Source organism: Sapajus apella, unplaced genomic scaffold (genome assembly GCF_009761245.1).
Source record: "Sapajus apella isolate SASKATOON/1434 unplaced genomic scaffold, GSC_monkey_1.0 scaffold105, whole genome shotgun sequence".
Lineage (NCBI taxonomy): Eukaryota > Metazoa > Chordata > Mammalia > Primates > Cebidae > Sapajus > Sapajus apella.
Window position 1 is genome coordinate 45,113 of NW_022437045.1, and position 20,685 is coordinate 65,797.

The following is a 20,685-nucleotide window of genomic DNA, read 5'->3' on the forward strand; positions in this document are numbered from 1 at the left end:
CTCAGGGCGGCCCGTCCTGGACTCAGGAATGAGACCAGAGGGTCCTGGGGGCACGGGGAGGGTGACCCAGGACTTCCAGGGATGTGGGACTTTCAGGGCCAAAATGGAGTAAGTCCCAGGAAAGCCAGGACCAGCTGGTCCCCATATCTAGAGAAAAAGTCTCCGGAACTGTCCCTGCACTGCACCCAGCATGCAGGGCTCATGACCTCCAAAACCCACACCCTCACCCCCAACCCCTTCAACACCCACACCCACACCCCACACACCCACACCCCAATAACCCCACACCCTCCAACACCCACACCCACACCCTCCAATACCCACATCCCACACCCTCCAACACCCACACCCACACCCTCCTACACCCACACCCCACACCCTCCAACACCCACACCCTCCAACACCCACACCCACAACCACACACTCCAACACCCACACCCACACCCTCCAACACCCACACCCACACCCACACCCTCCAACACCCACACCCCACACCCTCCAACACCCACACCCACACCCTCCAACACCCACACCCATACCCACACCCTCCAACACCCACACCCACACCCTCCAACACCCACATTCACACCCTCCAACACCCATACCCACACCCAATACCCATACCCACATCCCCACACCCTCCAATACCCAGATGCACATCCCCACACTCCAATACTCACACCCACACCCACACCTCACATTCTCCATAACCACTGCCACCCCCCCACACCCCAATACCCACACCCACACCCCCACACCCTCCAATACCCACACCCACATCTCCATGCCAGGGAACCAGGGAACATGGTCGGGAGGCTTCCCAGGAAGAGACCCACAGGGCTGCTGGGGCTAAGACCCGCAGAGGTCAGAGGCTGCGGGAAAACAGCCCTGGGGACCCGAGGCTTCAGGCGTCAGGAAGGCAGTGAGGACTACGCCCGGGCTCCCATGGCTGGGGGGCTGGGGGCGCCTGGCTCCAGGCAGAAGCCCTGGCCCAGTGTGTGTATGTGTGTGTGCACATGAACGCGAGGGTATGTGTGCGTGAGCATAAGGGTATGTGTGTTTACGTGTGTGTGCATGACTGTGTATGCATGCACCTGTGTGTGAAAGTATGTGTATGTGTGTGACCGTGAGCATAAGTGTATGAGTGTGTACGTGTGTGCATGACTGTAAGCGTGTGTGTGTGCATGTGCCCATGTGTGTGTTAAAGTATGTGTGTGTGTGTGCGCGTATGTGTCTGAGAGTGAATGTGTGCACGTGTGAGCGTCTGTGTGGGGACGCGAGTAGGGAGAGGCCTGTGAGGACAGAGAACCAGGGCGCCTGGCATAAACGCTCATGGTCTGGTCCTGGAGGAGGCATCTGCGGAGTCCCCGCGATGGCCGCGCCCCGAGCGCAGCGGGCCGCCAGCCCGGATGGGCCCCCGCTGTCCCGGAAAGGGGGAGCGGGCTGCGGGCTCCGCCGCGCTGTTTCTGCGCACGCGCACCACGCCGGCCGCCTCCTGGTCTCCACAGCGCCCTCTGGTTCGGATGCGGCAACCGAGAAACCCGGAACGGCACGCGGGGCTCCTCCGAACTGTGGTTGCACTTACTGTGAGTCTACAATCGCTGTAAAATAAAATGTGTTTAAAAGGTATTATATTTAGTTTTTCATAATAAAAACCTGGCCCTGTTTTAGGTCACAAAAGAAAGCTCCAGCAAATTCCAAAGAAACAGAGGAGGTGGGACGTCGCGTCCTACCCCAGGCCGTGGGGGTGCAGCCCACTGTGGCCAGGAGCCGGCCAGGGGCGGGAGGGGGCGAACTGAAGGGACCTGGAGGTGCGGGGTCCCTTCGGTGTCCCTTTACTCCTTTGTGTGAGACTACAATATTTCAACACAATTTCCAGCAAAATCCATCTCAAATCCAGTAGATTATGGAGGAAAATAATTGGACATATAAAAGATCCGGAAATGTAAAATAAGGGGGCTTATATGAGGAATTCCAGGAACTGTTTTCCCGTGAAATTGATGTTCTACAAGAAACAGAAGAAAACTCCATTCTAAAAGAAACTTGGGAGAAAATTGCGTCTTTGAAAAGAGAACAGGGCCAGGTGCAGTGGCTCAAGCGTGTAATCCCAGCACTTTGGGAGACTGAGGCAGGAGAATTGCTTGAGCCCAGGAAGGAGTCGAGGCTGCAGTGAGCCAGAATTGTGCCCACCCACACCCCAATGCACTCCAGCCTGGGTGACAGAGAGCGACCCTGTCTCTAAAAGAGAACAATTTGAGATTTTTAGAATATTGTTTTTATACTAAGATATGCACAAATGTCTAAATAAAAAATAAAATATTGTTTTTAGAAGTAAAACATTAATTACTCATTGGTTTTTCAGCTCAACAGAAGCCATGAACAGCATATTGGATATTACAAAGAGCTAAATAATGACTCAAGAAATTCTCTCAGCACCCAGAAGAAAAGATAAAGAGGAGAAAATCATAAATAACAAGAAAGATAAAAAGGCAAGAACACAGAGTATCTGTTGGGTATTCCTGGAGATTCCAGACGGCAAGAATGATCAGAGAAGTAATTATGGAAGAAATAAGAGATGAAAAGTGATCAAAGTGGAAATTATATTAGCCATATATTACGACAGTGCAATAAAATGAAAACTCAGTAGTTCAAGGAAAAACAGGGAAAATAAAACCTTTAAAACTCAAAGAGCCTCCCAAATAATTCACGAGTAGGAGAGGAGAACCCGGCCATTGTGGGTTTTTATAAAACAACAGTCATGGCATAGGAATGTTTTGAGAAGAAAATTGGCATTTTTAAATTTTGTTTGGCTGTGGGACAGGGTGTCACTCTGTCGCCTGGGTTGGAGTGCAATGGTGCAATCATAGCTCACTGCAGCCTCCACTGCTTGGGCTCCAACGATCGTCCCATCCCAGCCTCCTGAGCAGCTGGAACCACAGACACACACCACCATGCTCAGCTAAGTTTTAAATTTTTTGTAAAAATGAGGATCTCACTATATTGCTCAGGCTGGTCTTAATTTCCTGGGCTCAAGTGATGCGCCTGCCTCAGCCTCCCAAAGAGCTGAGAGACTACAGACGTGAGCCACTGCGCCCAGGGAACACAGATAACTTGACTGTGTTTTACAAAATTCAACAGAAATGAAAATAAATGTTCTAATTAGGAAGCAAGATAGTAAAGAACAAACGGAACTGGAGGGAAGGAGAAGAAAGGTTAAGCTGAGAAATTCATGATTCAGCAGTGCCCCTGAGAGCGGGTTCTCTGCAACAGTCAAGGCTCTGGCAAGGTTAATCAAGAAGAGAGAGCACGAACCCCAATGTCCAGGCGCCGTTACAGAAGAGGAGGGGCCGCAGGCAGAGTCCAGGCCAGCAGGTAGGGCTGTGGGCAGCTCAGCAGGGGGGTGTGTGTTGGAGGCTGAGTGCAGACCAGGGGCCCTGGGGCAAAGGCAGGGCAGCTCTGGTTTCCCAGGAACACCCGTCAGCTCCATCACTGGGAACTGGGAGCAGCTTAGCAAAGGGAAACGAGTTTCTTGGTGAATTAAACCCGGCTGCCATGCCTTGAGCAAACAACCACAGGGCGGGTGACAGCCATGGTGTTCTTTCCGTGCTAGTGCTGACAGGCTCCCAAGTGACAGGAGTGGAGGGGACAGCAGACCAGGGAAACCCTGCTTGTGACCTGTCCCCAGGTCTTTCACCAGCCCCTGCGCTCCGGCATGGCTGTGCTGTATGGCGGGAAGGGCGCCATCAACCCAGGTGCCTACCTTGGAATGTGCCAGGAGCTTGGGAAGTCTGGAGGCTCTGGTGGCTGGAATGAGGCTTGGAGAGAAATCCAGGCCTGCCAAAGAGTTGCCGGGACAGAAGGTGCATGTGCACCGGCTCCCACTCCCCACTCACCCAAGGCCCTGCCTTAGTCAGGAGCCACTAGCGTGCATCCTGGGAGCCCATCTGCGCCTCCAGAGCCCCGGGGCCCTCGGTGCTGGCCAGGTCAGGACACAGCCACCTTGGAACTGTCCAAAATGCCTCAGTTTCTAGGTTTGTCCCACTGACTTGAGAGAGAGGTGACAAAGCTTAGGAGTTGGGGTGGGGGGGCAGCTCCCATTCTTCTCTTGGCCCAGCCGGGGGCCTTGGGGAGCCTCACCCAGGTTCTCAGCTCACCTTCAACCCAGGCCAGCTCCCCATCCTCAGGATCAAAGGCGCAACCCCTCGAACAGAAACGCACCCAAAAAGCAGCTGCCGCGGCTGGAGGAGACACTAAGGAGTGCTGAAGGCCATTTCTCCACCCACACTTGGTGAAGAGTGAAGGAGGATGATTTTTCTTTTTTTTTTTTTTTTTTGTGACGGAGTTTCGCTCTTGTTACCCAGGCTGGAGTGCAGTGGCATGATCTCGGCTCACCGCAACCTCCGCCTCCTGGGTTCAGGCAATTCTCCTGCCTCAGCCTCCTGAGTCGCTGGGATTACAGGCGCGCGCCACCATGCCCAGCTGAATTTTTGTAGTTTTAGTAGAGACAGGGTTTCACCATGTTGACCAGGATGGTCTCGATCTCTTGACCTCGTGATCCACCTGCCTCGGCCTCCCAAAGTGCTGGGATTACAGGCGTGAGCCACCGCGCCCGGCAGGGGGATGATTTTTCATGCATGAGGAGAAGCAAGGTCGCTGGTGGGGCAGGCCTTCCCCAAACTGGAGTGAGCTGGCCCCCCAAACGCTGGCCCTGTCATCTGCATGGCCCACGAGCTCCTGTTGCAGATCGAGGGGCCTTGTGCCACCATCTGGGCCAGTCCTGCAGCCTGAGCCCTCAGCACCTCCTGGAAGCCCTCGGCCCCTGGCTCCAACATGGGCTACGTGGCCTCTCCCAGCACCCTGCCCACCTGCTCTTCTCGCCTCCTCTTTCCGGCCCAAACCCACTCCCACCCTGAGGTCTCCACTCACCCCGCACTCCCCACCTCTATGGAGATGACACCAACCCTCTCCTCCCGCTGAGCCCTGGACCAGCACTCAGCCGCCCCCTCACCGGCTTCCGTCAGGCATCCTATAAGCACCACGGTCTCAAAAAGCCCCTCTATCAGTTTCCTGTTGCGTCCTGTTGCTTCTGCAACAAATCACCACACATTTGGTGACTTAAAACAACACACAGTTGGATGAGCTTACGGTTCTCATGGCTGCAAATCGGCCCCAGGCCTCCCTGGCTAGCATCACCGCAGGGCAGGCTGTGCCCCCGCAGGCTGTGGGGGCAGGCTGCTTCCTTGCCTTTCCCGGCTTCTTGGCCATGAACCTGCCTGTGGCCTCTCTGGCCCTCACTCTGCAGTGTTGTTTCCCTGGGCCTCCTCTTCTGCTTCCCCCAGACTCTTGGGGTGACGTTGTACCCACGTGGAGAGCAGGGGATCCTCTCCTTTCCCAAAGGCCCGCTGGTGAGCAGCCTCAGCTTTCCCTGCCACCAGCTCAGCGCCTTCAGAGGTTCTGGACGCCACCGGGCCCTAGTCCTGCCAGACAGATCCCCTCCCTGAGGCTGGCTGCCCAGCCCCAGCTGTCCTCGGATCTGGCCTCTGTGTGACTAGCAGCGCCACTCTCAGTGACCAGCACCAGGACCTCCCTCTCCCTTTTGTCCCTGTGTCCACCCGTCCCTACACCCCACTGCCCTCACACCCTTGAACCTGTCTGGTCTTTAAGGGCTTCGGCTGGCAGCCACTGCCCTCCGCAGCCCGGCCTGCCCTGCTTGGGTTCTGGAAAGCCCCAGTGGGTGCAGCCTCCAGCTGACTCCTCAAGGTCCCTGCGTCCTTCTCATCGAGGAGCCCATTGTGTTGTACCCATATTTAAAATCGCCCGGCATCTTGCCAAGGCCAGGTTCTCAGGAGAGACGCAGGGTACTGGCCCCAGCTTGTATGTCCCATCCCAACTCCTCTCACAGAAACTTTTAAAACCCACAACTGAACTCTACTTTTTCAGATTCCAGAATGTCCAGGGATCTCTTCCAACTGTCTCTCCTGTATGATGAGCCCCTGTCTCCAAAGGTAGCTTCTTGCAGGAAGCCTTCCTAGGTTGCTCCCTCCTGGCTGGGGTGGGCTCCTCTCCTGGATGCTCCCATGGCACCCTGGGCACACCTTGGCAGTGCCATCACTATCACCGTTGCTGGGTCTTACCTGCTGACGTGTGTGGCCCAATGAGGCGTATGATGATGCTCGAGATTTGCTTTCAGAATGAAAAAACGCGATGGCTTCCTGAATGTTGATTACATGCTAGACTGTGCTCAGGCTTTGCCCACTGTCGTGCTGCAGGGAGTGACAGACAGAAACGTGGAGGTGAGCAGGCTCTGGGCCAGGGCCCCTTGACAAAGACCAGCCCTCCTAGAAGACAGAGCCGGGTGTTGCACCCTTTGGCTGCTCTGGGGGTCATGGCCCCTCACCCCAATACCTTTGCTGAGGCAGGGTGAGGCTTGGGGATGAGGTAGGAGCTCCCCCTCCATCCTGAAAATAAAAAACAAAATACACTTTTCAACTACTGAAAAGCCATCAAGGAAGCCAGGCCACAGGCTTTAAGGAGTATTCTCCAAAAATCTAAGTTCAATGCCCTGTTCAGGCATCAGACTAATGGCAATTCATGCCACTTACAGATCTCGCCATTCAACAACGGCTGCTAAAGAGACTCTGGGTGGGTGGGAAGAGATGCCAGCTCCCACCGAGATTTGATTGCTCAGTACTGTAAGCCACAGGCTAATACATCACATTTAGCATCTGAAGACAGGGCCCACCAAGATGGACTTCCAGTAATTAACAAAACCCATTTTCTTTCCAGATGCATTCCAATCTCCCATGACCCACACAGCAGAAGCGGAATGTTAAGTGTGGGGAGGGGACTGCACATGAGAAGCTGGCTGGGAGAGGCCGCCGCTCTGAGCTCCCCTTTGGAATGGAAACTCATCTGGATAAATCACTGCGGCTCTTTGCCATGGGAGTCTTCTCCTTTCAGGTCTTATGGCCAAGAGAAGCTCCGGCCATATGTTCACACCATTTGGTGAAAAACACACTGAAGCAACAAAACAAGCATTGCACTTACGGGTAATTTTAAAATCCTGCTAAGTGTATTCATCTCAAATGTGTAAAATATACCACGTCACTTCCCCCCACAGGAACAAATCAGCTGTCTTATGAGACCTGAATTTTTATAGACATGAGCCAAACCTAAGCAACTAGTGTCCTCCCCAAATGTCCTTTGTCACTTATCATTCCTCAGGTGTTTTCTTCTAAGTCTTAATGGATGCATGAAAAGTGAAATTTAGAAGACACTATTGAATCAGAACCCTAAGTGTTGCCTGACAGGGCACTAGAGGCCATTTATTAAGTGGAATAATAGCTCCAAGTCAGCGAAGCTCCCAAGAGAACCTAACTAAACCCAGGGCCAGACATTACACTGATTCCTGCTGGACAGGCCCAGTCCCCAGATGATGACTATGAATTTCAATTTTAAGTTGGCTAGGGTTTGGTTAATGTTGACACCAGCAGAATTTATCATGAAGCATCTTTTTTTTTTGAGACAGAGTCTCACTCTGTCACCCAGGTTGGAGTGTAGTGGTTCAATGTTGGCTCACTATAACCTCTGCCTCCTAGGTTTCATTCAGAGTCTCCTGTGTCAGCCTCATGAGAAGCTGGGATTACAGGTACACACCACCACATCTGGCTAATTTTTGTATTTTTAATAGAGACGGGATTTTATCATGTTGGTCAGGCTGGTCTTGAACTCCTGATCTCAATTGATCTGCCTGCCTTGGCCTCCCAAAGTGCTGGGATTACAGGCGTAAGCCACCAAGCCCAGTCTATTATTTTATTTTTCTGAGATAGGATCTTGCTATGTTGTACAGGCTGGAGTGCAATGGTGCAATCATAGCTCACTGCAGCCTTGAACCCTTAGGCACAAGTGATCCTCCTGCCTCAGCCTCCCAAGTGGTTGGGACTACAGGTGTGTGCCACCATGCCTGGTTAATTTAAAAACCGGTTAATTTAGAGACATTTTACTATGTTGCTCAGACTGGTCGTGAACTCATGGCCTCAAGTGATCCTCCCATCTCAGCCTCCCACCATGTTGGGATTACAGGCATGATCCACCATGTCCAGCATAAAATATCATTTAGGAAAGCCCTGGGCCTAGAGTATTCTTTGAAGAAACCACAATTTCAACGAAAGTGCCATGGTATATTGGAGGATCCTAGTGGGCAGAAAATGTGCCTGACATCCTTAAGAGAGTATGTGTGTCTAGTAGGGACTCAAGTTCACACAAGCCTTGGGCTTTAGAATGAGAAGGGAGGCCCAAAGAGGCCGTGCAGGTGTGAGCCCTGTAACAGGGGCCACTCACACCAGGGAGGGCATGATAAAGATATTTATTTCTAGAAACATGCAGGGGAAGCTCTGGAGGATCACGACAACAGCAGTAAGGAGACCCTTGGAAGAGGCTGCTATGCAGACAGCACTGCCAAGACTGGCCTGGTTTTGGCCTAAACTGTATCATTTTAATACAGGCACAGATACAAAGTGAGCATATGACATTCCATCTCTGTAACGAAGAATTAACGAGATTCCTCTCTCCCTCTGATCTGTGGCTGATGTACATCACAGCTTCTGTTTTAAAAGTCCCTGGTCTCCTCTAGATTTTGTGTAAAGCTGCAAAATATCTTAGGTACATACACATTCTTGGTCTCTGCTTGGTTCTAGCTCAGCATGTTATTTTGGGTGTCAGCCTCTGCTTCTGTTTTTGGAGGATGGATGTGATAATGTTCCATAGGAAGGCTTCTGTGAAGAACCACTAATAGCCATGAAATTCTTTCAAGTGCAAAAGACATCCAAATGTGAAGTAATCACCACTCACCAGGAGGCCAAATGCTGTGGCTCTTGCCTGAAGGAAGCGCTTTTGTTTGGTGAAGACCATCTTTAAGAGCTGCATCCAAGCTTCGGTTCTTTAACTCTCGGGGAAAACCTAGTTTGTAGAATATGCAAATCCTGGGCCAGCTAAATACCAAACTTACGTAGATCAAAGCTTAAGCTTCATTGATTCATTCACCTGACCTTAAGCCTACCGGGAAGAGCAGAGTGTTCTGAATTAACTTCTCCAGCTGACTGCATCTCCAGCTACGTGTGAAGACTGCAGCTCCCTTTACAGAGGCCCTCTCTGCTGAGTCAAGACGAAAAGGACTATCAGATAAAACACTGGGATCGGCCACCTGCCACATCTGACCTCTGAAAGGTGTTACAAGCCACTTTTTTAGGTTAGGACAGAGCAAATTCACTGTGTGACTGTAGTCCGGAGATGTGCTTCCCTCAGGTCTGCAAAAAAGGTGGGATCTGCCACCATTGCAGAGTGTCAGACGCCTAAAACTGACATTTGGTAAAGAAATTATGCAGAATCACCCTTGGCACTGAATATAGGCCTTCAATGGACTAAGCCCTTTTACTATAAAACAAAAACAGCAGCAAAGTCACACTCACTGTGCGGCTGGTTATGAAAATGGGAAGATACTCTCTTGGGCTTCGTGTGAAACACATTTTAGGACCACAGCCAAAGGAACGGTGTATACGTTACGTATGGGTGGATGCTTGTGGTTAATATACACTGGTCACTCATGTGACAAGGACTTTATATACATCATCTCATTGAATCCTCACCAATCCTATGAGATGGGCATCATGCCCATAGGTTCAAAGAATTTAAGTACCTGGCTCAAGGCCACGGAAATAGCAAGAGAGGATTCCACACTCTCTCCTCCTATGAGGACATCTTAATTTCAGTTTCAGGAGTAAGAATGCAAGGAGCATTCAGTCCAGGACAATGCCAGGCATGACCGCAGGTGGATGAAGCTGTTTCCCAAAGCTTTGCAGCATGTTTTCAGGAACTATTTTTAAAAAACATTCCAAGGTTAATTAAGTCAGGAAATGCCTGGATTGAACAGGTGTCTCTTCTGCAGGACTTCTAACTTTAATATGGTAATATGGACTATGGATTGCCAAGAAAATATGTAAGGAGATTTTTTGGAGATTTCTTCTGTTTCTTAGAATACACTTTGGAAAAAGCTGGGGTAAAACTTCGAGTCCCTGAAATCAGATTCGGGAAGATGACAAATGAGTCTCTTGCTTGGGACAGACTTGATGGTTGCCCCTGCCACCTCCTGTCCTACCAGCTTTCCTCAGGGTTTCATACTTTCAAATCCCAAAGTGAATGAACTCGGCGGCATTTCAGAGGATGCCATGACTTGGATCATCATAAAACCAAACCAGGACCAGAGATCAAAGGTAAAAGCGCTAGCACGGTGGCTAGAGAGGCATGTGGGTGCACCCGACAGCGTGGGGCTTGGGGCCGGGGCCCTGACGGCAGCCTTTGTACAGGTGCAGTCAGTTCCTGCATTTCTAAGTGCTGACTGTGTAGCCTGGGAGCACCGGGTGCCAAGCCACTGCTGCTTTTTCCTTCCACATCAGGAGTCACAAGCCTGCTGGCAGGAGCCTGGGCACACCGGGAACCACATGCTCTGCAGGGGCAGCTGAGCTGGGACAGGCCTTGGACTTTTGGAGAGCAGTTGGGAGCCTGTAGCTGACACCCCAGATGAGACTTAACCTTTAAGTGTTTTTGATTTTCAGTCCAGAGCTCATCTCACCACCCCCTTAATTCTCAACAGCTAGTGCCTTACTTTATTTCTGACTTAACAAAAATGAGTGTTTTCAGCCAGGCATGGTGGCTTGTATCTGTAATCCCAGAGCTTTGGGAAGCCGAGGCAGAAGGACTGCCTGGGGCCACGTCTAGACCAGCTGGGGCAACATAGCAAGACCCCATCTCTAAAAAAAATTCTTTAAAATTAGCTGGGCGTGGTGGCGCATGCCTGTAATCCCAGCTACTCGGGAGGCTGAGGTGGGAGGATCACTTGAACCTAAGAGTTAAAGGCTGCAGTGAGCTATGATCATGCCACTCCACACCAGCCTGGGTGACAGAGCTAAACCCTGTCTTTGAAAAAAAAAAAAAAAGTGTTCAATGCATAAACATGGATCGTTCAGAGTGTTTTCAATGTAAAATACTGTATTTGGAGGACTAGTTTATTTCTATAATCATCTGACATGAAAGACTAGAACATAATTGAAACAGGGTCATTGTTTATTGAGGACTCCTCGGAGCCTAGAACAGAGCCAGGCACACAGCATGTGCTCAATACATCTCTGTTAAATTCATGAATAATGCTGCATGTTAGCAGATTAAATGCTGCTACCAAATGTATTCATCAGAGTTTTAACAATCTTGCCTGACCATGAAGTTTACTCCGAGTTCTCCTAGGGTGGCGCGGAGCAGGACTCTGGGCAGCTGGGCCACAGCCCTCTAGATAAAGAAGTGAACCAACGCTCAGCAAGAAGAACAGGGACTGTTTGCAAGGTCTGTTTGTGACTCATTTATAATACTTTCTTTGCTTCCTCAAAGGTACATGGGGTTTGATAGGAAATGAAAGATTTCCAACAGTTTTAAATGGATGGACTCCAGGGCAAAGGCTGGCTTCTTTTCATAAAGGAGGTAGTTAATAGCTTACATTGTATAAGACTGCCCATATGCCCCTGAAAAATATCATTCTTCATTATAACTCTGAAAAAACAGCTTAACTAGTCTTTGGACAGGCCACCTTCATCAGTAAAAACTGCTTCTGTATCATTCTCCTCGAACAAAACACTGTGAATAGCTATTGCTGAGCAGACGCCGCCACCCAGAATCTCTTATGTGACATTAAAAAAATCCACTCAAATACCAACAGATTCAACTTTATAGCACCATTCCAAAATACTAAACTTTCTTTGCACCTTTATTTTTTATCTTTTTTTTTTTTTTTGGTACACATTTAAAGTCTGGGCATCCTGTAGATTTCTGAAAAGCCTCATAGAAAAAAAAACCAACTAATTTTTAGGACAAAGCAATAACTCAGTTTATAGGCAAGCTGATCTCAAGCAGGCTGTAAATTCTTCACGGGCTTCTGTAAATCTTGATTCGGGGTGAGAATATAGAAAGGGTGCTAACGTCTTCCTGGATTAGTCTAGAGACTGTGGTGCGTATCAGGATAGAAAAACTTGTTGCCCAGTGGTCAGACTCTGCATGTCGGTTACAATGCAAACCGTAACAGTCTTTTGTTAATTGTCTTACTCTTCTGATTGACAAAGGAATTGGGATATTGGATATGTTCAGAGTCTGTATACACCTTTTATTTGTACTCTGTAAGGGAGAAATGAGAATATTGAATTCCCTCTTACAAATCTCCATATTTGAAGCTCGGAGCACTCAAATCTGTTCTTAGCAAGCAGATGTATTTAAAGTCGAATTATAAATGGGTTTTTAATTCCACATATATTTGGTTGCATTGTTATGTAAGAAGACTGTTTGACTCAGTAATGTGGGAGTTGACAGATGAGAGACTGCTTGCAGAAAAGATGATGTTTTTCCTCGTGACACCAGAGAGTCACGTCTCACAATGACTGTACTGCATGTTCTTGTCTAACTCTTCCACATATTACTGTGAGTAATGTGAACCGAGACAGTGTATGCGAGGGGCTGGGGATTCCGAGTATACTGGGGTTGGGAGTGGGCTGGGAAGAGGTAGAGGTCCACTAACAGCATCATTACGCAGCAGTTTCAAAGAAATTGATTATTACACAGTAACAGTCAATGACCCAAGAAGAAAAAGTTTTAGAAGTGACTAGTATTAAAAAGCTACTGTGCACCAGGTAGGAAGGAATATGAGAATCATAATATGCCCTGAAATAGAAATAATCACTTTGCACTATGTACACCACATACAATATAACAGATTCTTTTTTTTTTTTAACATTGCACAGTATAAATATTATACACAGTGGAGTCAACTAAATGCAAAATAACTGAGGCACACAGAAGAAACAAGGAATAGATTGAACTTTGATTAAAATTAAGATGGAGTTAGTAAAAGGCAGAAAGTTACATTTTCAGGCCAGTAAGCTTCTGAGATCTCACCTCAAGTGGGTCGGCAGTCACCTCCCATAAATACTGAAAATGATCATACCTCAATGTCGTTAGAGTTAATTGCTTCAAAGACTAATTAGCTAAGTAATTTGAGAAAATCAAACTGTTGCTCCCCACTCTAAAGCAGGTAACCCCTAAAGGTCTCTTCCAAATGTAGGGTTTTATAATGTGAATACACTGCTGCATTCCCCCTATTCCTTGTAAATAACTTGATTACTAGGAAACCACTTTAACGAAACTAGAACAGTATTCAAGAACACCCATCACAGTGCTTAACAAGATTTAATGTACATTTATTCTTAACATGTGGAACATATAAAGATTTTATACTGAATAAATGATATTCATTAAGCCAGAGGAAAAGGAGGAATTTACATCAAGTTTTTTTCTTTTTTTTTAAACTACATTATCTTGAAATACAAATGTGGATTCTCGTCACTGAAAAATCTTTGAAGTTGTGTTTCTTCCTTTTAGTTGTATTTTTTCACTTTGTCTTTTTTGTCTGTACTGGTAACCATTTTCTACATCAGTCCATAAGCAACCATTTCCACACCTTGATTCATGAAGCAAATTGTGATCAGCTGCTCTCCCGAAATCGAGCATGACTTTATACATACAGAAACTTGTACATTACCCTCTTTTTTTTTGTTTTTTTGTTTTTGTTTTTTGTATTTTTTCTTTCTTTTTTTTTTTTTTTTGGAGATATGGCCCTAATGAAAAAATATATAAAATAAAAATAAAAAATTATTTAAATCTACCATCACTTCGTAGTTACCACATCATGAAAAAGAAACTAAAACTTTGTACTAAAAAAAAAAAAAAAAAAAAAAAAAAAGAAAAGAAAAAAATGAGGGTATGTTTAATGTACAACTTCTATATACATCACAGCCCATAGGCAGTAAAAAAAATATTTAAAAAATGATGAAAGGAATTGTGAAGAACTGTCATGTGGAAGGTCAACGCCGACAGCAGATGCGACGGGAGTGGTGAGGAAGCAGTCTCTGGATCGTTGGCAGGTTTGTATTTTCAACCTTAACTTAAAAAACATTGTTTCTGCTCCCAGCCTAATGGAACCATTTTTCTGTGGAGAGACCAGTATCGTTTCATAGTTGTGACTGCTGACTGGCATACCTCCTTGAGCCCCTATACCTGTATGTGTAGAAATTTCTATTGCACAGAACTTTGGGTGATGGGATGCCGTTTCTTTCATTCTCTGAGGAGTAAAACGCATAGGAAATGGATACTTTTTCACCTTTTTGACACAGTATGGTGACATTTTCGCATCTTAGCATCTTTTGCCACAACTTTTTTCTTTAAAGTCAATTTGCTTCCCCCAAAATGCAATACAACATGGAAAAGAACATTAAAAAGATCTGTGAAAAACAAAAAGTGACCTTTGAATGCACTAGACAGCAACTTTGGTTAAAAAAAAAAAGAAAAAAAAAACCCCAAAGGATGTACTTATACACACAGACAGCAAATATTAATTTCATAACTGTTCAAATTAATTATTTCTTTAATTCCCAATTGGTAAATAGTGAATGGGGCAGAGGAGCAAAGATTTTCTTTTCCTTCTTCCTACGCTGGATAAACAAGAACAGAAAACAGCCAGTTATATGTGACCCTCTAATCTTCACTCACACATGCTTGCCTTCTCACTTATGTCATAACTGCCCAATCTGAAACAGTACATCACAGATGACAGAAGCAACCAGAGAGTTCAGGACAGCTGATATCGAGATATCCAGCAACCGGCCCTCGTGCAAAAGGAATTCCGAGCGGTTTTCGTCCACTCTGGCCATGGCCAGCAAAGCCTTGGCCGCCCTGCACATCATGTCCACGCTAGGCGGTTCCAGGGGCGGGGGCTGCATGTGCATGAGGTTGTGCTGGCTCTGCTGGTACTGGGCCATCGTGACCCCATCCTCTAGGAAGCTTATCAAGTTTCCAATGCTTCCCTTCTGCACAGCTATGGCCCTTGCTGCTAGCGTGTCCCCTTGGGCAAGGTTCGATAAAAGCGCCATGGACATTTCTCGACAGACTGGGTTTTTGCGATCCCCAACGTACCTAACTAACGTAGCATAGAATTTCTCCTGACGACTAAATGGAGGAGTGGCCAAGATCAGGTCCACATTATTATCCTGGATACTGAGTTTACAGAGGGTCTCCAGCACAAGTCTCTGAGGCGACAGGACCGAGTTGGGTCCCACAGTTGGAAAGGGATCTTGTGCCTCTGCAGACGGGCACACCATCCAGTGCAGCAAGCCATCCAAAATTGGCAAGCAGATGCTTTCCGTGTAAGCAGACAAGTCTAGCTGCCCGGAAATGTTGGCCAACGTGACCAATGTGTTATCCCTCAAGACCTCGAGGCAGTCCCACCACCACTCATCCTTGCTGCACGGCACCCCCTTGTCCTCGTCCTCCTCCTTCTCATAGGTCTGTGGTGCTCGCTTTCTCTCGGGATGCTCGTGGTGAAGAAGAATCAGCTTCCCCAGGATCAGCACCAAGCCTGGATGTTTGGACATTTCGGCATCATTGCCAGGCACGAACGACAAGCTACGGACGATATTGGACACACAGATGCACCGCTTAGCCAGGGAGTCCTGCCAGTGCGCGATGGTGCACAGCGGAGTCTCGTCTCGGCTCCTGGGCTCGTCCTCCAGCAGCTTGATGTTCCGGTGACTTTTGGCTTGCTGGATCCCAAAGGGAAACTTACTGCTTTCGGTCTGGGGCCCAGGGTTTGCATCTTCGGGCAGTGCCCCTGGCCGAGCAGAGAGGACGTCATCGATGGTTGCTATGATGCTTTTCTCTTGCTGCTCTTCAGAGTCGCCCTTGCCTTCTTGCTCTTTCTTTCTACCTGCAGAGCTTAAAGGGGGAGGCGGGCGCCTGCGAGGAGGAATTTCCATCTTGCTCTCAAAGTGAGTCTGGATGTGCTCGGTGGTGTCGCCCCCGCCGAGCTGCCAGTGCAGAAGTCCACTGTTGAACTCCTGCACGTGCCCCAACTTGTCAGATCGGTCCACAACGAACAGGTTGTTCTTTTTGACTATCTTGATCGGCAGCTTGTCGAACTTACTGGCTTGCTTGGGCTTCTCCTTTGGGTCTGCAGCGGCGTCTGGGGCAGTCAAAGCGATGCTGCTCTTCTCATCGCTTTCTGTCTTCTCGCTGTCTTCCTCCTCGTCCTCCTCGTCTTCCTCGTCGTCATCAATACACTCAGCATCTTCCTCCTCTTTCCCAGAATCCTCTGTCAAGGACTGGCTGTCATCTTTCCTTGCTGCGTTGTGGTCAAGTGCTTTTTGGCTGGGGTCTCCCACTTCGTATTCCATAAGAATTCCAAAAATGTCAATCAGGCATTTTCTAAAGTACTCGACTAAAAGTTCGAGAAATCCAGACAACTGGAGAGGAGGAGGAGAAGAAAGAAAGAACAGGTAAAATGTCATGACATCAGATATGACCGAGGAGGGGAAAGATCCCGAGACCTGTCAATACCTTGTCACAATCATCACAGGTTTTCCTTCCTTTTTGGCTGCACCAGGAAAGATAAACTACCTTTGAAGTACAACAGACTTCCTCAAGTTTACATTATAAACAAAACCGAGGTTTACCATGTGTCTTATTTGCTGCTCACTTGCCTAGACTACCTACATAAAACTTACCTTTTATTCTCATATTTCTAATATTGCCACTGAGGGAGTGCTTTACTGTTCTTTACCTTTCTGCTCCTGATTTAGATACAATGCACTCATTATTAGAAGACTGGGAACATGGGTTTTATAGACTCTTTTGCCCAAAGTGACTCTGTTCTCTTGTATTATTTATCTGAGACTCACTTGCCGGGATTTTTATGGTTGTTATTCCTAGGATTTTATGGTTATTTTTGTCTCAGGTGCCATAGGTTACCCTGACTTGTGTTCTCCATGTATCTTTTGGAGAAGATAATTTCAGCAATGTGGTAGCTCATGAACACTGAAAATTAAAAACAAATCAATTTAGCCTCTGATAAATACATTAGAATGTTTCATAAAATGCAATTTTACCTTTCAGTTATTTACAACTCTAGCTGAAAGACAAAAGTGAGAGACCAGTGACTACGAGAGCAAGTTTGGTTTCCTTTGAGCAAATGTTTCTATTAAGAAAAAACAATACACTCCATGATTAGCAACCATCCTCTCTCCCAACACCCCTACCACGTTTAGAAACTCTCAAGAGTAAGTGACAAAGAGGATTCTTTCCTGGTAGATGTTCTGGAAATCAGCTGTACCTTCAGATCCCACTGTCAGTTTCTTGAAAGTAGAGTTAGAACAATTTTTAAGAAGCCAGGGGAAGCCCTAGCACCAACTAGAAAGAATTGCTTTTAGGGTGCTGAAGGTGCAATGTTTCAACGGCGTTTTCCCTTTTCTTCCCAGGGAAAAAGGGAAAGTTAGTAAAGCAATTCTGGTTGTGGAAACGGGATCGACAGCTCCCTAACCCAAGGATGAAAGTGTGTTACTCTAGCACATGCAGTACGCAGCTTTTAAATTCCTATTTCTATTAACACAGAAGTTGGGCAATGTTTATTATTAATCAACTTTCTAGCAACTAAAAAGTTGCCTTTCCAGGCTGATAATGAAAACTTAAAGGAGAGAAGAAAGACGTAGAAGATTCTGGTCTTATTTCAATAAAAGCAAGGAAATGAAGTGTTTTAGTTTTTGCACTGAAAGTAGAGAGTAGTCTGTATACTGCAGGGAAAATGACCCTTGTTCCATGTTTTATTTCTGAGTGTTTCTTTAAAAGTCGATAGCCCTGAGAACTCTTGGGCATTTTTCTTATACTTCAGTGCTCCTCTCTTCTATTATGTTGGAAGCTACCTGAAGCCTAACTCTGAACAAAGGAGGGGTTTAAGCTCATTAAAAGTAGTAGGCTTTTACATGACTGCTTCAAAATCACCCGGAGAAAGGCAGACGTGGGAGATTACAGACTAAGAAATAAGTTTGGCCATGAGTTGGTAACTATTTTAGCTGACTGACGGGTACGTGGGGGTTCATTAAACTGTTCTCTATCCTTCTATGTATGTTGATACATTCTATAAATACACAATATACAATTTCTAAATCTTGAATATCTCTTTAATTAAAAGAAAGACGTCAAGTCCCCCTGGAAAGTAGGGCAATGTCCTATTGCAAACACAATTGTGTTTATAATGCTGACTGCAGTCACACTTAATGTTACATTGTGATTACTTCCCATTGGCCTGCTAATATTCATTCTACACAATTTAACATCACGACTGTCATCTATCCCATGTACACGTACACATATTTCTCATGCGGTCACTGTTTTCATGTAAGAAAGAGAGGTATGTGTGTACACACACTGAAGACTGCAATGAATATTATCCCAGATAGCTCTGCACTGATTAACGTTGGTCAGTAACCACGGCAACGATGAACAGCGTCAGACGCTGGTTGCTAATGAACGCAGACGTTAGCTCGGTGCAAGTATGCACGGCTTCATGCTCTCCGACTCTAATCTGCCCCTTCGCTGGACCATGCTGGCTTACCTGGGAGAGATTGAAAGTAGCAACAGTGCTGTCATCATACAGGAGAATATTAATAGTGTCCAAAGCCCACGTACTCTCAGCCAAAAGACCTGATTTAAGGGACATCATCACACGCCATGCCTCAGGAGTAACTGAAGATGGGAAAGAACAAGGATATCATTAATGTCGACTGTATGCATGAAAGAACGAAACTTAGCAAAAGATAAGAAAACATAAGTGGAGGGTTGAGTTAAATATTGACTTTAAACAAATGTCCTCAGGGACAGTGAAGGGCGATGACTTCAGATTTTCAACGGAGGCCATAAGCTGTACTGAGAAACTCGCGTTGTTTAAGATCTTCGCGCTTTGCTGGTCACACGTGAGCCGAAAGTGCTTCTACAGGTGGAGTGGCTGAGCACAGATGGTCCTTTCTCACGGCTGGGTTATTTCTTCCAGCCACCCTACAGAGTCTGCAATGTGGTATCAGAGCTTTTAATAAATGAGTCAAACCCAAAAGTGGTATCTGTCTTCTTCTGCCTTCTCCACTCACGAGTGTCTCAAGGTGGTGTCTTGGAAGGCCGCCAAGTATGCAGAACATGGAAGCAAAACTGAACTCCAAAGCAGCGCGCCCCGCAGACGGCCTGGGCTCTCAGGCTGCTCTCCTCCAGGCCTGTGCTCCTGCCCTCAGAACGTGCTGTGACAAACAGCAGCACTTCAATGGCTCAGATTTCTCAGGAGCATGGTCAGAGCCAAAGAATGGGAAGCAATTTGTTGTTTTCCCTATTATTCCTGCTACTGAAGGAAACAAAATGATCAGGTAGAAAGTTTGTGAGATTTGCCATGAGATGGGGCTGGGGGAAACAGACAACAGGCATCGGAATTTCCCAGGAGGTGTGGCAGCAGTGCAGGGCGCCAGCCCGGGAGGGCAGAGACTCAGCTTGGCCAGACCCCTGGAGCCGCCCAGAGGCTGGGGCGTTCTTCAGGCACCAAGAATCATCAGATGTGGATGTGGGTCAGGGCGGGGGGGCACTGTGGCTTTTCCACCTTTATCTGTTTTAAAATTTTCTAAGATAGGCATGTATTGTTTTTACAATAGAAAAATCAAAATTACTTTTTAAAATAAAAATATAAATTTCCCTAGGTTGAAGACAAATGCTATATAACGTGCACTGAGAGATTTCAAAAAAATTAGACATATTTATTTAAACATATATATACACACATAAACACACAATATATATGTGCATTTATATACACATTTTCTAGATATAAAATGGGGCTCAGTGTCTGTCTCCTTTTCTCCCTCTGCAACCCTATATATATATATTCTCATGTTTTTGTTGTTCCTGTGGTAAAGGGCTACGTCAGTGAACTTCATTGAAAAATCTTGTTTTTGTTAAAAATAACATAGCTTGGTAGCAAAATGTGGAATATCATGAACTTACTAGAGATGCGGAATAATTGTCGACATATGTTTTCCTAGATACGAGGTGAAGTATAAAATGATTTTTCAAAAATTAAAACCACAAATTGACGCACATGTCAAAATCCAAATAATACAAATTTATAAATACGTCCAGGTTCTTCCTAACCTCAGTCTTCTTACTCAGAGAAATTTGTTGTTTTCTTTTAATTTTGTTTTTAACTGATGAGCTTTCAAACTGGACTGGTAGTTTTTAAGTACCCTTTTAAATCTCTGTGAATATAGTTGTTGAATTCTAAAACGCTACAATTGTTAACTTTTTACTGAATTGTTTTTTTCAGAAAAAAATTCTTATATATATAAAAAAATTCATATATATATATGAAAAGGGATACACACACACACACACACACACACAAAGGGATAGACATATGTATATATAAAAGGATCTATACAAAGGAATATATATGTGTGTGTGTGTGTGCGCATGCACACACACACACACACACGCTTCTTTTTAATCCTTGAATTTTTTTTTTGTAATCACTGCAAATGATTTGAAGTGAACTTCATCTTGAGTTGTTTTGAGTAATTTTTTCTAATACAACTCAGATCTATTATTTCCCTCGCTGCGTTAAAAGTACTTCAGAAATCATGCAGAAACTTGATGTGTGCTCCCAGACAGTCCAGATCTCTGATTAGTACTCAGAACATCCCACAGAGGATAAACAAGCAACATCAGCATTCGAGTGAC

The 20,685-nt window shown here is 46.4% G+C and overlaps 1 protein-coding gene across 5 annotated transcripts in view; it reads right to left on the bottom strand.

The window, feature by feature from the left end:
• Nucleotides 1–13,259: 13,259 nt before the first annotated feature.
• The window catches only part of ARID1B (AT-rich interaction domain 1B), a 436,956-nt gene continuing 429,530 nt past the window's right edge, over nt 13,260–20,685 (bottom strand). For 4 of the 5 annotated variants that reach the window (XM_032258730.1, XM_032258727.1, XM_032258728.1 and 1 more), the window contains 2 exons: nt 18,530–18,660; nt 13,260–16,385 (listed from right to left, as the gene is read on the bottom strand). In XM_032258730.1, coding sequence (XP_032114621.1) covers nt 14,661–16,385; nt 18,530–18,660 — 1,856 coding nt within the window. In that variant the 3' untranslated portion in view covers nt 13,260–14,660. The remainder of the gene's footprint in view (nt 16,386–18,529; nt 18,661–20,685) is intronic. The other variant, XM_032258729.1, reaches the window with a different exon arrangement.